At 40.3% G+C, this 18,004-nt stretch overlaps 1 protein-coding gene across 1 annotated transcript; it reads left to right on the forward strand.

Annotated features, from left to right (window-relative positions):
* The first annotated feature begins 567 nt into the window (after positions 1 to 567).
* On the forward strand, positions 568 to 7,074 carry LOC146320864 (uncharacterized). Its single transcript, XM_084729652.1, has 7 exons — positions 568 to 744; positions 866 to 1,044; positions 1,820 to 1,898; positions 2,739 to 2,857; positions 4,304 to 4,382; positions 4,477 to 4,845; positions 6,621 to 7,074. Exons 1-7 carry the CDS (start codon positions 568 to 570, stop codon positions 6,894 to 6,896), a joined length of 1,278 nt encoding a protein of 425 aa, XP_084585778.1. The 3' UTR covers positions 6,897 to 7,074.
* Positions 7,075 to 18,004: the final 10,930 nt, after the last annotated feature.

Genomic DNA, 18,004 nt, shown 5'->3' on the forward strand with positions numbered 1-18,004 from the left:
ACAGGAAAACAGTGTTGCAGAATCTCCCAACCAATGGAAGTGAATGGTGAATAGTGAGTGGTGTTTTCAAATGTAAAAAAACCAACAAAACAAAATGCCTCCATACTGCTCACCTGCTGTAATCTAAATCTTGTAAAACCCTGACATGCCAACTTGACTAAAAAAAATGTCATTTACACCATGTTTTTAGTCTGAATCTTCACTGTTCATGTGCACACTGTCTGAACTGTGCGTGTGTGTTGTGACAGTGTGCAAACAGCATGTTGGGACTTTAGGAGTATTGGATTATGCCAGACAAGCAGTATGAAAGCATTTTATGTTTTGTTTTTTTTCCAGTTGTTTTTTCAATTTGAAAACTGGTCACCTTTCATTTCCATTATTTGGGAGATTCTGCCATGCTGTTTTCCTGTGAATTCAAAACTCAGAAATTTAGTAAAAACAGTTTCCCTACAACAAATAGCAATGCATCTCTAACATTGCACACAGGTTCCACATTATTATTAAATTCTGTGTCCTTTTATGATTGAATGACAGGCATTGCTACAGCCTCCCTCTGTCATCCTGCGCATGGACACCCCTTTCAGCCCCACTCTGGATGAGGTTCACTGTCTCCAGCCTCTGTGCACCCACACTTGTTGCTGGCAGTCTGAGCAGCGGATCCGAGAAGGCAGACCTCGACAGGTGAAGGCCCCTCCACCTGCGTCAGCAGCAGCCTCTGAGGGTGAGCAGGCTTGTAAGGCTCATGTAACCCTACTTTTTAAAAATTTCAGCCATCAAGTCAAATTGCTACTTTGACTTGATGTCTGGCATGTGTTGCTGATATACTGTCAGTATATTTAATCTGATGGACCAGTTGTAAAAGAAGTCATATCATTATCTTTCTGTGTTATCAGAGGACAGGTTTCCGATCATCACTGTGGTGAATGCATCAGAGTGGCCTGATCCTGTTGAGGTCCTTCCTCTTAAAAGTGAAGATAATTTCTCAGAAGCTGCTACGAACACTCTGATCAGCCAGGTGATTTTACCAGAGGGACCAAGAAGACAGTATGTTGTTTTTTTTAATTCTGCTATATTTATAGAGTTGATTATGCATGAAGTAGTGGTATCATTTACATGCAGAAAAGTTAATAATCAGAATTTTATCAGCTGTAACAATTTTGTAAGGCTGTACGTTCCTTATGTTTAGACCAACTGGAACTTGAAACATAATGGACATGAACGTGCATTGTGTTTACATTCTAAACTACTACTCTAGATACATTGACAGTCGTTTTATAATGGCATCATAGCCCTCTGGACTGACATCGAATTGTGAGGTGCCAAGAGACCACCCCACCTCCAACTTGTATTGGCCAATGCCTGCACTTGTTTGCAGATACAGACATTTTTGGCAGCAGGCAGTCTTGTGAGTGTGGCTGATGTGGTTAACAATGTTAGTGCTCACCCTTATCAGTTTTGGGAAGGTGGTGAAAATTGAGTTTCTAACCCTGTTCAATAATCGCATGCATCCCACTGTATTCATGTCTGAACATTTCTGAAATCTACAGCATAATCCAATGTATTTTTCTATTTCATCCATTTATAAAATTACCATCTAAAACAGCATGTTACTGGCTTAGATAATCATTTATATTAGATTGTATTGTGCATAGCAAAATTATATCTGACTTTCTTTGTTTTAATATCGGCATTGTATGTCAGCTATTGGCCACCCTGCTCTCTAAATATCAGCACTGGCCACTGAAAAACCTATATCAATCGACCACTAGTGTGAATGACAGATGTAAATTGTTGAAGTAAATAATCTCTTTCACTGCAGAGAAAATGTCCAAATTCACAAGTTCAGCTCAGCCGTGCCAACTCATCTGGATCCACACAGAGAAAACAAGACAGTCCAGGTTGGTTCTGCATACATCTCTGAGGGTTACACAGTAATACAGAGAGCAAAATATAGAGACAGGACTTCCACACATATCTGAAGTCAATGATGTGTAAAGATGTAACATCTGATTATGCTGCTAAGTAGGTAAATATTATTTCTATACAGAATGGTGACAAATATACCACATGGATCTGAATAAATGAGTTCAGAAATATAAGGATTGCTTCCATGCAAAAGAGTACTCAATGAATGGTTTGATAAGTAGGAAAATGATGTGAATCATATTATGGCCTTCACATTCATTAGATCTCAGTCCAACTGAACATCTATAGGACATTTTGGAGCAACATGTTAGACTATGTCCTCCACCATCATTGAACACCAAATCTTTTTGAAGACAGAGCTGTGGAGAATCTGTGACAAGAAGCACTGAAGCTGCTTTTGAGGCTTGTGGTGGAACAGTGCTTCATTTTGTTGTTTTCCCTTTTATTTATCACCCATCTGTAGCAGTTTTCAAATGAGAAAGTGCCTTATGTAGAGAGACAGAAGAAAAGAGAAGAAGGGTAGAAACAGAGGCGAGATGATTTGTTGTTGTTAAAAGCACGTCTGCTTCATGGCAATATTGGATTTTGCAGGAATGTGATAAAATCTCTTGGTTTGTCAGATGTTTTATTCACTAGCATAGCCAAAACAGACATTCATATGTGATCATTTTATCTGTTGTTTCTCAATTGAATTCCCAGAAACTCCATTGTATCATATATATCTAATAATATAGAATATATCACCAGCTATTACATGTAAAATATTTTTTTTTATTGACATTACAATTATTAATTCTTACTACTTATTGCAGCTATGGACTGTCCACATCAGCCCCTTGCCCCAGTACACCAGTACTGCCCAGTCCTCAAAGCCCATACTGATGTGGGTTCCCAGTTCTTGTTACGTTCCACCTCATGACTCCCGACACAGGTGATGAACAGTCCCTCTGCCAACAACATAATCTCATGCAACAAAATGGAAGAAACAACATAGCATTTGATGAACGTGTAACGCAACTTAACATTCTGTCCTCTGACATGACATAAAGTGAAAGACAATGTAACAGCATATACAGTGAAGGGCCATCCACACCAACTATAACTATGAATAATGTAGTTCTAAAATCATTCTAACTCAAGTGGACGGTGGAGTCTCATCACAACTATAAAGTTACTGTCTAGGCTCCCCCATCCACTTGAGTTAGAATGATTTTAGAAGTATATTTCTTGTAGTTACAGTTTAGTTCTATGTGTAGATGGCCCTTTAAAAAGAGTAACATAACAAACACAATCATTGAATATTATCTGTACAAGCCTTTATTTTTAACTTCATTTTCTTTTAGATTGTGCACTAATGCCATCTCTTATAATGATGTAGTGTCTTTTTGAAGTGTTGTTGTATGAGGCACTTATCAATAGTCAGTGTATTACCTACAGTAGATGGCTAAGCAATATACTGCTGTGGACAGGTTCAACAGCAAAACTTATTTTAGACACTTAAAAAATCCTTATCAGTTTAAGTGTACGCAATATTTAGACTATTTTCGTTGCTTTAGTTTGCTGTCAGACAAACTTTTTCTGACAGAAAATCACTAATATATGGCAAGTATCACTCTGTCCAAAACAACCAGGCTCCACTGCCAAAGACAGTAATTTTACATTGCAGAACACAGGAGTGGCTGGTCTGCTGCCTCAATCTGTTTGTGTTACTGTGTTAATTTTATGAATCTGAAATAACCCTTTAATTCACATAAGTTACACAATAACAGAAACAAACTAACCAATCGAGGCAGTTGTATACCAGCAACTCCTGTGTGAGTTAAATTTACTGTTTTTAACAGTGGAATCTGGTTGGTTTGGAGAGAGTGATATTTGGTTCATAGAACAGTAGTTTCCTGAATCAAAAGTCTGTCTGACAGCAAGGTAAAGATGAAAAATAGTTTAGATATAAACTGATACTTAAACTGATACTGAATTTTGTGTCTGCAATGTGCTTTCCTGCTCACCCTGTCCACAGCAGGACATTGCTTAACTTCCTACACCAGTACTCCTGCTGCTTCTCCAAACTGGGGGCATGTCAACCGCCATCTACTGGACATAATACACTAACTATGGAGAAGAATCTCACCTCAAAAAATCCAAACTAAGCCTTTAATATGTCATACTGTAGCATAATATAAAGCAAAACACTGTGTACCAAAATACAGTCAGACAGTGTAACAGGACAAATATAATGTATTTTCAGTACCAACCTATATTTTGCACTCTATCTTCCTTTACATTTTTATTTCATCTCTTGTTATGATGGAGAATTTTCTGATTATTAAAGCCACTAATAACACTGGCCTGCTGTAACCATTTGTCTTTTTCACCACAGGACTAAGACTCCTCGACAGGCAGTCAAGAAACTGTCTTTTCTCCCCCCTGTTGAGATGACCAAGTCTGTTGAACACAAGGTGAGAAACAAGTTACCTTACAGACAGACTGTGTGTAACCTGTGAAGTCAATTTCTGCAGTTAAGTTCAACCATAAATGTGTTTTGTGGTGCAGAAAAGACTCAAAAAGGAAAAGTCAAGAAAGAGAGCTCTTCTGAAGTCTCAGTTGAACCAGGAAGGGAAGGACTCCCTGAAATCAGAGACGGGCACTGACCTGGCAGATCCTGGTTTGTCCTGGATGGGCTCAGACAGTGAGCTCCAGGTGAAGAAGGCCTCTGCCCTTCCTCAGGTTAACCGTCTTGTTCCTGTGGGTCAAACTGTGGCTGCTGCCCCAGAGGCCAAAGACAAGCAGCAGACGCCCAGGTCCACCCAGAACCTCCACCTCAGGAATAATCCAAGAGCCCTTCAGCCTGTCCGGGAGAGGATACAGAGGAGGCACACCCAAGAAGAGCACCATTCCTCCAAACATAAACTGGACCTGAAGGTTAAAGTCAGCTTTTAGTTGTGTTTTTCTGGGCGTCACAGGTCTTGCAGATCTTGAAATCTTTAAAAGAAACAGAATAAGGTAGAAAACACTCAAATAACATAGTGTGAGAGACAAGAGTACTCAACACTTTGACAGAGTAACAAAAGCTCTTTCAAACACCACATCACACTTTATGCTAAAAGTGGACACACAAGTGTCACAGTTCAGGAGGGTTGTCTTAAAATCATATTGTTTTTACACAAGTTTACATTTGGATTACAAAAATGTACTTTTGCCAGGGCATAAAAATATTAGCGTCAATCCCTGACTACATGGTAGGCTGAATTGTGGAGAAATATGCTAAAATTAATGACTAATGTATCTTAAATATTTCTGTTTGATGGAATGATGCAGCTATAAAAACACAGGGTGTTGGATTTGAATTTTTCACTCAGTGTAAACATGAGGGCTGCACAAGTAATCACAATTTTATTGAAATCACAAATATGGCCAAGTGCAATAACGAAATTGCAGAATCAGAGCCAAATTGCAATTTTTTTGAAAAAGGAAAAATGTGTGAGAAAACAACATTATAATTTGGTACTGTAGTGCTGCAGAGATGACCTGGCCTAAAAACCTCACTCTCCAGATGAAAAAAAAAACGTTTATGTTGTGGAGACCTCAACAAATATCACATCATCATGATTTTATTTGTTTTTTATCAGTAAAAATGAAATATGTCATGCAGAAATGATCAGTCCCACTAATCATATTGTATCTTGCAATTGTAATTTCAGTCAAAATAATCACAATATCATATTATGCAGCCTTAGTAAACATGTGGTGTAACTCCAAAATAGAGCAGGAACAGTGTGTGACACTGCCAGATTAGGTGGAATAAATTAGTTTTTCCAATTTATGAACTTCTGTAGGTGAATAAGGAGAAGATAGTGGGGGTGTTTGTAAATGGATTACATTGAAAAATGGCTTGATTACCTGTTAGACTTTGTATTATTTTAGTAATATTTATAAAGGAAGAAAAAGAGAAATGAGAGTTGTTGTGCAGGCTTTTCTGGTTTATGTGTAATGTCAAGCTCAGTCTTTGTTAGCATCGCTTCAACATCATTCTCTGGCCTCAGAATGTCTCTGACCAAAATCCTGTCACCCTCAGTCCTCTGTCAGTGATTTGACTTATCTTGAAAGCACATGTGAAGACTCACTCAGTTGGTCCCAATTACACACATCTCCAACAGTATATGTGTGCATTTCTCCATCAATAACAGCTCCTGCGAGTGTGCAAGAGAAAGTGAAAAGTGAGAGTGGGCATCGGATTCCAGAGATGCCAACTCTGATAGGCATCACAAACACAACACTTTTCTAATGGCTTTATTTGGTGTTTTCAACATCTCACGTAGAGGCTGGATGTTGGTCACATACTTGGTCACGTACCCTGATTGCTCAGGCCTTAGCACAGGAAGGCTGGAAAAAATTAATTCTCAGCTGCTTGTGCACAAATATGAATTAAAGAATTTATATGATGTGAGCCAAGGACAGCTTGTAAAGGGGCACGCTGTGTTGTTGTGTGTCTAATTTTCTGTCAGTGTATAAAATTAAAATTGAAATTATGCTGCAAAGCTAAAATTCTTTACATTTGGTCATTATTTTGTGACAAATGTGATTCAAATGCAGCTATTATATTTGTTCTCAAAATATTCAAACTATTCAGGTTGGTTATTGTCAATGTGGGTTGAGACAGTTTTGTATTTACTTTTTTCTCTGCTTTGTGAACTCAGACAGGAGCAGATGAGATTGACTGGGAGAGCCTGAAGAGACAGACGTCCCTGTGGAGGAAACCAACTAAGCCTGTTGGTCTTGAGTGTCAGAGGCCTTCATCTTCAGAGGACAAGGCAGACTATGTCCCATGCTGCCTCCATCCAGTCCCCATACTGAGCTCGCACCGCCAGCCCAAGAGCTCTTTAACCACAGGTAACTGCAAACTGAGAGCCCCTGTCCCATTCCTCAACCCTGACCCTGACAGCAGGTGTGAGCAGGTTCATAAACATGCTTAAATCAGTCTATTAAAGTGAGCATATGTTGACCTTAAATCACGTGTAATATCGAGCTCAAGAATAGCTAGAGATCAGATTTGGTTCCTGATCTTTAACATGTTTGCGGTTTTTGTTTCTGTAGAGCACTAGGTGTCACTGTAGAGTTAATGAAGCTCATAAAAACTGAACCACTGAGCAAAAAAAGACAACTCTTCAGAACAGAAATACAAGCCTCACTGACTGATTAACATGGATGATATTTTTTTTGATAGAGACATCAGATATTTTGGAATATAATTTTAGATAATATATTTTTTAATCCTTTTAATTCAGGGCCAGTCACATGATATTCAGTTATCTCTGCTGTATTTAACATTGGATGGTTGGTTTAATCCCTTTGGGGGAATCAGGTCATTGTAAGGTCAGAGAAGAGGTTGTAGAAACTGGGAAGACAATAAAATCATTAAAGACAAAACAGCCCAAAATGTAAAACAAATGAAACAGCAGGTAACTATGGATCATACATAGAAAAGAACACATCTCCCCTGATAGAATTAAGACTAAATGGGCCACATATTAGATCATCAACCTGTATAATTTAATGCACTCCAGTAGGTCAATTCAAGACAATTTCCCACTTTATTGGGAAAAAAAGGCTGTGTCAGGAGACTGAAAGAACACTCACAGTGTTGTGAAGGGAGTTACAAGGTTTTCATATTGAGACTGGCTGTCTGGCAGCATAACAAATGAGTGTGTGTTGTTGTTGCTGATGTGTCTGTTGCTGCGGTTGGTAGCATGATGTCACTGTCAAACCACTGTGTTCTTTAGTTGTTTCAGCTTTGCTCGGCTCTTCAGTCCTCTGCCAGAGGATGTAGTTACACTATGTGTGATGTGTAGTCCAGCACTCCATGTTCAAACAGTCTGAAGTTTTTTTTTTGTTTGTTTGTTTGTTTGTTTGTTTTTTTGATGCATTGGCTTATGATATTATGGTATAGCTGTATAATAAATAGAGGGCTTGGCCTATGGTAACATCATGGAGACAATGTGGCTTTATCCAGCTCTGGCCATCGCCATCTTTGCAGTTCCAAAATGTCCAAATGGTCAAAGAGGTGGAGCTGAGGTGGCTAAATAAACCATCTACTTAGTGGCTAGCCATCTGTGATGGTGTCACAGTGTTACTCCTCTAATTTTCCACAATTTTAAGTCAAAAAATAATTTAACTGGCAAGTTATATAAAAATTCAGCCTCCATCAGTCTGTGGGATTGACTTGTTTTTGGAGCTAGCCTCAAGTAGCCATTCAGCTCCGGAAGTTGCCACTTGGTGACAAGTAGAGTCTGACTGATACAGAGCTACATTGTATTAATGACTATTAATATGACAAGTAGGGCGGCACGGTGGTGCAGTGGTTAGCACTGCCGCAAGAAGCAAGAAGGTCCTGAGTTCGATCCCCCAGCTCCCCGGCTGGAGCAGGGCCTTTCTGTGTGGAGTTTGCATGTTCTCCCCGTGTCTGTGTGGGTTCTCTCCGGGTTCTCCGGCTTCCTCCCACAGTCCAAAGACATGCATTCTAGGTTAATTGGTGACTCTAAATTGCCCGTAGGTGTGAATGTGAGTGTGAGTGGTTGTCTGTCTATGTGTCAGCCCTGTGATGAACTGGCGACATGTCCAGGGTGAACCCTGCCTCTCGCCCAATGTCAGCTGGGATAGACTCCAGCAGCCCCGCGACCCTTACGGACTAAGCGGTTACAGAAAATGAATGAATGAATGAATTTGACAAGTATCTTGATAATCAAATAATTGTTTTGGCCTTTGGGCTTTGGGAAACACTGATCAGCATTCTTCACCATTTTCTGACAACTATTTGATTAATTGAAAAAATAAATGACAGATTAATTGATAATAAAAAATAATCATCAGTTGCAGCCCAAATATACATCAAAACAAATTTTTTCCAATGATCCCTCAAAGGTGCTTATTAAACCCTTATGAGATATATATCAAATAGAGGCAGGGTATTTTACAGTTTAACAACAAACTTCATTGTCCAATGGACAACAAACACACCAGTACTGATATAGCTGTGATGATAATAATAATATTGGCCAACAAAGCTCTAGTGACAAGTCCTTTGCTTTACCAGCTTCCTGAAAACCTTAATAAAATTGCGTACCCTAAAATGTTGACTCAATTAATAAGAAGAATCAGAATCAGAAGTACTTTATTGATCCCAGGGGGAAATTGGTTGTGTTACAGTTGCTCCCATTCAAGAACAGAAGTGTATATATAAGCATATAGAAGTTATAGAAATAAAAATAGAAATTGTAAGTATGTAAAAAAAATATGTGCATGATACTACTGTATACAACAATATATAGAAAAATAGAAGATAAGAAATATGTAAAAAAAAAAAAATGTATACAACATATCCAGTTTCTTGTTTCCCAGCCACTCAGACCTGGCCACCCTGAAGAACTGCTTAACCTAAAATGTTGGGGTTGTGTTGAGCTTTACTGCCCCATGATATTTAAATCCTTTTTTAGAAGCTCTCCTATGTTGATAGCATTATGGGAAGCACTGAAACACTGTAATATAGAATTGTTGCGTTGACTTCATTGCTGTTGTAACAAATGTTGTAAGGAGCTTGACTTGGGAAGCTCATAGTGAACTCACTGAATTCCAAAGCGAGAGGGAGTTCGGACATCAGAGAAACAGCGGAGAGAAACCACAGTTGGTGATTGTTGGAACAGTGGAAAGACAAGCAAAGACATTTTTGTTGAGTTTGTTTCTGTCCAGTTTGAATGAAATGTGTTTTTTGATGATAAAATGACTGTTTCTGTAAATAGTCTGTTGGCTTTGACAAGAGCAATAAAACAGCAGTTTTTGGTTAAATAAAAAGGTTCTTGTTTTTAACAAAAAGGTCTCTCTCTGTAGGGATCCTTTCCATAAAGTTGTCAGACACTAAGAAGAACATGCTGAGTCTCTCAGCAGCAAAAAACAATTAAAAATTGTTGTCATTAGTCTCTTAGACACAAAAACATGTGGAAATAGAGTCCAGGTTGAAAAGTACCAGTTGCCCTTTAATGTAGCCAGAAAATGTTTTTACTGAGAACCATGACCTGACTTTATGTGTGATATATTGATGCTGGAGAGGTCTAGATTTCAACAGCAGCTCTAAAGCATATTGTCCATCCATGTTGGTCTGTTTCTTTCACTTTGAAATGATTGAAGACTTTCACACCCCAAACTTTGAAGACATTTCAAAGAGCCCTTTGAATAAATGACCTCAATCCAGTCGAATATCAGCGCAAACACTCCTGCCTAATTTTAGAAGCCAATAACACTGAATATTTGTCATTGGGTATTAGTGCATGCTGCTAGCTGCTGAGCAAACAAATGATCTCGCTAGTTAGCTGAAGGAGACAAATTGTGCAGTGAGCTGCTACGTCAAGGTTGCGTGTATCCAGGCCTGTTTCCTACTCACACATACAATAGCTTCTGTGCTGTCATTTCTTGATTAAAAGTGACTTAATTTCCATTTACTGTATATTGGTTTTCCAGCAGCCTGCGGCACAGTGAGCTTTATGTGTTTGTGTCCCAGTTCCCGTAGGGGAGCCCTGGAACGTTTTCTGTTTACGGCTTTACTGTGATAACATTTTCCCCTCTGAATCACAGGCAGCGCTGTGTAGTGGTGCCACCTTTCCCCTGCCCACTAACAGGACACTCTCTGTCAGCTGGCTACACAGCCAGCTCCCACACTAAAGTCCCTTTGAAATACCAGTTTGTTTATTCTAGTGTACTAAATATGCAGTGTGCAGTTTAAGAAATGTCAGATCCACTGCAGGGAAAGGCAGCATCTGTGTTGATGGCTCTGGCCTCTGTCATTTTTAGCTCAATCCTGCTGTTCCTTCAATTGTACTCAGTGTGTTTTCATGCAAACATACTTTGTTGGTACAGTGTATGCCAACACTTTGCTTTACTTTCTCCTTTTTTGGTTTTCAACCTGGGATGTCATGGAGGGTGTCTCCACCCATTACCCACCTTTCTGTTTGCAAAAATCAGTTTGACTTTTTTTTAGGCCTTTAGGTATCAGTTTTTAGAAACAAACATAAATCTGCAATTAGTTGCGGGCCTGTATATGCATGCGTTCACACACACACACACACATACATGCTGTGCTTCTTTGTATTATAGGCCCCCAGTTCATAAGTTATCCTTTTGCTCATGAACCAACCATTCCACAAAATCATTTGCAAGTTTGTGCAACCTGTTTTCATCTAGACTCGTCACATACAGATGTTTTGTCACCACCCTTCCATCTGATGTTGCTGTATCTAACATTGTGAAAGGTTTGCCGTTTGGTTAGGCTTGGGCTGAAAAACTATTTGGTTAGGTTTGGGATACGACCATGTTTGGGGTCACAATTACTGCATTAATTACGTACGTCACGTGACATCACTGAAGCAAAAAAAAAGTCACATGACAAACATAACATAATAATAACATTTTGGGTTCACATGGGACACGAACCCCGGTCTCCAAGGTGAATGTCCTATGTTTGATTGAGCCATCCATCTACCTCACCTCCTCCAGATGTGGACTTTTCTCTCTATTTATACCACGCTGAGAGCCTGGTGCGTCTCATACAGGGACAGATGGGTTTACATTCAAGTCACTTGAAAAGCCTGGTGTGTTGCTTTGAGCTGCTAGTGGGTACCGTGTGTGTCTCTGTATGAGTTGCAGAGCGGTGATGATAAATATGTATGTGACAAGTTGGGAAAGACACTGGGCTGGTCTGTAAATCCATTTGGAAGTTATGCATCTTTTTTACTCCCATCGCCACGCCTCCTGTTAGCCAATTGGCATCAACACCAGACTTTGAATTTCATCATTTTAGGGACAAGGCCACTTGGCTTTTGGTGCTGCACTGGTATTTGGCCTTTAATGGCTAAGTGCAAGTCATTATAAATATGTTGCACCCAAAAACTATGTGGTTGAATTTAGATCATGGTTTGGGTTAAAATAAGTATGTTAGTTATGTAAGTTCATGTACAAAACTCAAGTATGTAACATATGTATGTTATGTGACTTAAAAAGAAGCCAACAGTGATTTTTGGTTTCACTTGTGACAGTTTCCAGGGTGAATGTCCTGTGTTTTTTGACTCATGCATCCACCCTACTTCCAATGTACAAGGACTTTCTTGCTCTTTTTACTACGTCACCTGTCTGTCATGGCTCATCAATACATGACGCTCAAGGCCCACCTCCAGAAATGATGTTAGTGGTATACCTACAAGGGCTGGGCATCGATTCAGATTTCCCAAATAGATTTAATTTGTTTCACCAGGTCCAGATTCAATTTGATTTGACACAATATTGATATTGATTCAGTTAGGGGTATTTCAATCACAATACCAACTTTGCTTGGATATGATAGAGATTCTAAGAGAATCTCTTTTTTTTCCGAGACTTTTATTTTTAAATTTTACTTTGAAAGTATGCACTTGTTTCACTCCTTCCTGTCACTTTGCCATCTGTAATGTTTCTGGCTTCGTCGTAGACTAGAAGTTACAGACGATGTGCTGTCAGGCTTGTGTTGCACAATAACTGGATTCTCTCTGTGTTGTTCATGATGTCGCTTTGTCTAGTCGATGTTAAGTGTATTTATTGGACCACTCTAAAAAGACTTGTTTCAGTAAGTAGCCTGTGGCCTTGCCAAGTGATAAGCTAACTGGCTAGCCTAGCCAGCTTGACGTGTATTACTGTGAACACACAGTTAATGTGGTCACTGCAAAAGTTGTTAAGTATTCACACAGGGAGTTTGTTGGTCTCATTTTACAGTCATTAAATGCTTTAGTTAATATTGCAGTCAGTGACAAGTCATGCATATGCAGCTGCAGCTGAAATACAACTGCTGACTCTGTTCTCTGGCTGGAGCCATATAGTGGTCTTCCCCCTCCCACCACCTTGCAGTGCATCAGTCAGATCTCACGCCAAAGGCTGGCCAGGCTAACAGGGTTAAAACTGTAGGCTGTACCACACATCCACGTTAGAAAAGACATTATGAAAGATTGATTTGGGGATTTTATGAATCGATATCGGCCCATGCAAAGTAAAAATGATTCAAATCAATTAATTTATTTTTTTTTCACCCAGCCTTAGTACCTACAGTGCATAAGCATCTGATCAAACTGCTGTATTTGATGCATTGGGAGTGAGAACAGGCTGAGGGTGCATATGATGCACAGTTGTGTGAGTGGTGTCACACTATTTTACTGATAAACATGTGGCGGTAACTCACCAATATATACTACAGTGTGCCAGCAAAGGCAAAGAAGAAGAGGACTAGTAAATGTGAATGTGAACAATATTAGATTTAATATGTTTAAAAAATAGGGTTTACAGTTGTTTTATGAGGAAGAAAATGTACTTGACACATTTGTTTGCATATACACACAATGCATTTTGATGAGTTACACTGAATGTAAACATAATTTTTGTTTGTTTACAAGAATTCTCCACAGAGCACCTTTAAACCCACTTGTTGCATACCTCAGCCTCGGTGTGGAAGGGATATGTCCATCAGTACCTGCAGCACACCTGCTCATGCCAGACACACAATGGCCAGGTTATTGCTCGCACTGTGGTCAGTTATTGCTGCTCTGTGCTCCCTGCTGTCATCACTCCTATTAGATGCTGTGGAGGAATGTGCAGGCCACAGCTTCCCTCTGCCCCGCTGCTTGGGCACCTGCCAGCTCAAATCACGACCCCCTTTTGTATGTGGCTGCAGGACAGCCACACCTGCAGCCACCACATGCAGGACCAGCCTACTTTTTCATTAACTTTTATTCATCCCAAGAGTTTACGAGTTTGTGGAACTGCCTCATCCTGCTAATGAAAAGCCATCCAACCAAAGCCTTGTTAAAGGAAGTGAGAATGGAACAAATTTCTCCAGATGGGTGCTTTTGTAGGAGCAATGCTTTGTAGTTTATATTTTAGTATGTATTTTCCATCTTTCACACATCTTTTCAGAGAGATGTACGTTTAACTTAAATTATTCTTGTCAGACACCTTCTACATTTTCTAGATCTGATGCAAATGTTTTCCATACATATGTTAACCATGTTTGAAGGTGATTCCAGAGCATGTATATTAACTTCTGTAAAATAAGTAAGTAACTGGTTTTCTACCATAACAACCTGTTAAACAGTAGCACTTAAAGGAGCAATATGTACCAGTTGCATGTGAAAAAATTAGCACAGCAGTCCAAACTGCGAGTTGGTGCCATGGACTGTATGTTTAATAGGTTAAAGTCCAGTTTAATTTAGCCTGCCCAAGTTGTCCCCAGACTTGAGGACATGATGTCCATAAAGGCTTCTGAGCCTGGTTCCGGGCCTGTTGCCTGCTCATTCTGGGACTGCTCTGTGCCAGCATTCCCCGTGGACTCCCCCGGCCCCAAGCTCATGTGCTAGCGACACAAACACTAACCTTCCCCTGGTGCTGCAAGTTTCCGATCTAGTTCAGCTAGCACAATTTAGCAGTTATTTTAGCAACAAGTAAAGCTATCTGTCCATCAGGAAAGAGGCCAGGAGTCCATCAGGAGGTGCGGCAGAGCAGCCTGGGACATTGGAGGGAAAACCAGAAAACATTTTCTCCATAAAATATGATCCAGCACTGAGATCCTACTCTGCAACCCAAGTTACAGAGTGCAAAAACAGGCATTTGGGGCTCAAAGTGGGAATGAAAGAGGCACCATTCTCCTTAGTACAAGTCAGTGTACCATTTAAATGATTTTGAAGCTGGTATTTTAAGGTAGAATAGTTACATAATGTTGTTTTAATGAAGACCAGAAGTACAGAAATGAATACCAATGTGTAGGAACGCAATGAAGGAAAGCTTTATATTTGCAGGCACCAGAGGGCTGATTGCCCGCTGCCAGTCATGGGCATCCAAACGCACCACAGCTCATGACATAATCTGCTCACACTCATCTATGAAATCTAATACTCAGCTGGTGATCAGCTCTGGGTGCTCAGTATGGGTGTATACAGTATAGACAGTATGTGTATGGAGGGAAAAATGGAGCCCATTCAGGCTAACAGAAGGATGAGTGATGACTGCAGTGTACCAGGAGCTTTTTAAGGACACTAGCATGAGGAATGTGCCAGAGACGTAACCTGTGGAGGCGGTGTCATGCCTGGGGCTGGTGTGCAGCCTTCACACACACACACACACACACACACACACACACACACACACACACACACACACACACACACACACACACACACACACACACACTCTCATACAGCTGATTCCACACTGAACTTAAATGTACATTTTGCTACTTGAATGTGCAAATGTGTGAAATGTGTTGAGGTGTTCCTCTTAGTTCTTCTTGCATCTACTATAAACAGACAACCAGGATGGTAAAGAAAAGCACGTAAGAATGTTGGTTATAGTTTCATTATGTTACAGTTTGCATTATTTGAAGTGCTGTTGTATGAGGTATTTATCCATAGTCAGTGTTTTACCTATAGCAGATGGCGGTCGACGCACCCCCATTTTGGAGAAGCAGTAGGAGTACCAGTGTTGGAAGCTAAGCAATTTCCTGCTGTGGACAGAGTCAGCAGCGAACTTTAGAAACCCAAAAAAATCAGTTAAGTGTATGCTACATTTAGAATATTTTCACAGCTTTACCTTGCCGTTAGACAGCATTTTTCAACAGGAAACTTAGTTATATAAGCCAAATATCAATCTCTCCAAAGCCACCAGACTCCCACAGTAAAAAACTGTAATTTTACCTTGCAGACAAGGAAGTTGCTTGTATACCACTCCCTTAATCGGTTTGTGTTATTGTGTGACTTTGGTGTTTTAAAGGGTTAGTTTGGATTCACTGAAGTTATACAATAGCACAAATAACCAACTGAGGCAGCAGTAGACCAGCACCTCCTGTCTTCTGTGAAGGAAATTTACTGTTTTTGCGTTATTTGGTTTATATAAAGGTGGTTTCCCATCGGAAAAAACTGTCTGACAGCAAGGTAAAGTTTTAGGGTTGGTCTCTTTCTCTACCCTGTCCCTCTCTGTTTCCTTGTTTTTCTGCTCATTCTCTGCTGTGTTTCTGCTGTGTTACACTACAGAAGTCACAGACAATGTTGCACAGTAACTCAGTTTTCTCTGAATTGTTCATGATGTTACATTGCCTTGTTAAGTGCATTTATTGTACCACTGTAATGTGGTTTAAGTAATCAGCCTCATCAGTCATTAGCCTCCTCAAGTATAAAGCTAACTGGCTAGCCCAGTTAGCTTTCCCTGTATTACTGTGAACACACAGTTAACGTGGTTACTGCAACCAGCCCATCCTCACCAGAAACACATGCATGTTGGTTGCAAATGACAGCACCTCACATCTAGAGGAGGTGATGTGGACAAATGGCTCAAACAAGCATAGGACAAACAAACACAGGACTTTTCCCCAGGATACCAGGGTTCAAGCCCTGTGTGGAACAAAAAGTAAATGTAATTATTTAGAGAAATTAATAACTTTAAAGTTTGGCATGGACTTGATGTCTGTCGTGTCACTTCCATTGCACAAGTGATTTCCGTCATGTGACATCCATAACATAGTTATTTTAACCCAAACATGACTTTTCCCAAGTGATTGTTTTTGCCTAAACCAAACTGTGACTGTTGCAGTTATGTAAACTACATACTACAACAACAACTAGTTATGTTATGTAACCTGAGTGATGTCATGTCTGTCACAGACATAGTGTAGTTATTTTAACCCAAACTGTGATCTTTTCCTAACCCTAACCAAGTAATTTTATTACCTAAACATGAGTTATGTCACATGATGTACTTAACTATTTAATGTAGTTAAGGTCTGGTAAGCCTGTCCCTGCTGGTACTCGCCAATATGTTCTTTAAGGAGTAATTGATAATCAACATATTGTGTTGTTTAGGTATAAGGATGTGTTACAGAAACAGTTGTTTAATGTTCACACAGTCACACAGAGTATGCTAATCTCATTTTACAGTCCCTAAATGCTTGTAGTTAATGTTGGCTGTCACTAAAAAAAGCACAAGGACATACAAATATGGACACTGGGAGCAGTGTTACTTATGTAAACCAGCGAGCCCACTTATGAGCTTCTTTTAATTTGTACAAACTCATACTTTGCCTTTCATGAGATTTTCTTTGAGTCCAATATAAACTGTCTAATCCATTCACTGCTGTCTGGTTCCTGTTGTGTCTTCTTAGTCCTCTGTGATTGACTCAGGCGTTACAGCACCTCTTCCTGCATGCTGCACACACTTCCTGTTTATCCTTTGGATTGATATGAAAGTGTGACTGAAGGAGGATTTTCCCTTTTTGTTAGCACATTTCAAGGAAACCTCACTCTGAAAGCAGTCTGTGGTTACAAAGTGAGAGCAGATTGAGGAAAATTCAAGATACTTTTTGGCTTTAAACAAGTGGTCACACAAAAACTCTTAGAAGTTTTAAAAACACGTTATACGACTGCTTCTTCAAGCTGCTGGCTGGTGTCAGATATCGAGCTGAGAAAACAAACAGGGGGGCAAAAGCGTGATGAATCGCCGACAACTCCTGACCTCCATGTGTTTTGGAAATGTTTGCCTGGCTTGACAAACAATGGTTGGCACACGGCCAGGCAGTAGGCTGCCAAACTGGCAACCCCCCACCCCACCCCTCTCAACTCCCCCGTCCTCCCGCTCCTCCATCAGTGTCCGACGCAGCGTGGCCAGTACACACATCCTGCCTTTGTGGGCCAGGAATGCCAAGAATCCAGACTGCTGCCCTCCTCCCTTCTGCTGCCCAACAAGGTGCTCTCTCCCCTACCCCCCCATCTCACCCCAGCCACCTCCCCCTACTACAGCGTCCCAGTGGTTTTACAGCCCAGCCGGCCGGGTGTCTGGGTGTCTGCATGTGGTTTGATGCTGCACTCTCTCTGCACACAGTAACATCAGCGCTTCAGTGTGGAGCTGCAGCACCTGCTCTCAGGAAGTGAGCTGTGTGTAGTGGGACCAGCTTTGAACCTGAAGGCCACACGTTTGGTCTCAGTAGCAAGTTTGATGAGGTTTTCAGGGTGGGCTGTGGGGCACTGAGGTTAGT

The sequence above is a fragment of the Lutjanus erythropterus genome, chromosome 10 (genome assembly GCF_056507025.1).
Source record: "Lutjanus erythropterus isolate fLutEry1 chromosome 10, fLutEry1.hap2, whole genome shotgun sequence".
Lineage (NCBI taxonomy): Eukaryota > Metazoa > Chordata > Actinopteri > Lutjaniformes > Lutjanidae > Lutjanus > Lutjanus erythropterus.

Bases quoted from the DNA above. Each gene is read 5' to 3' on its own strand.
- LOC146320864 (XM_084729652.1), top strand. From the start codon at position 568: ATGGACACCCCTTTCAGCCCCACTCTGGATGAGGTTCACTGTCTCCAG. The intron at 745-865 runs GTAACCCTACTT...TTGTAAAAGAAG, and splicing joins AGCAGGCTTGTAAGGCTCAT to TCATATCATTATCTTTCTGT. The intron at 1,899-2,738 runs GTTGGTTCTGCA...TACTTATTGCAG, and splicing joins GAGAAAACAAGACAGTCCAG to CTATGGACTGTCCACATCAG.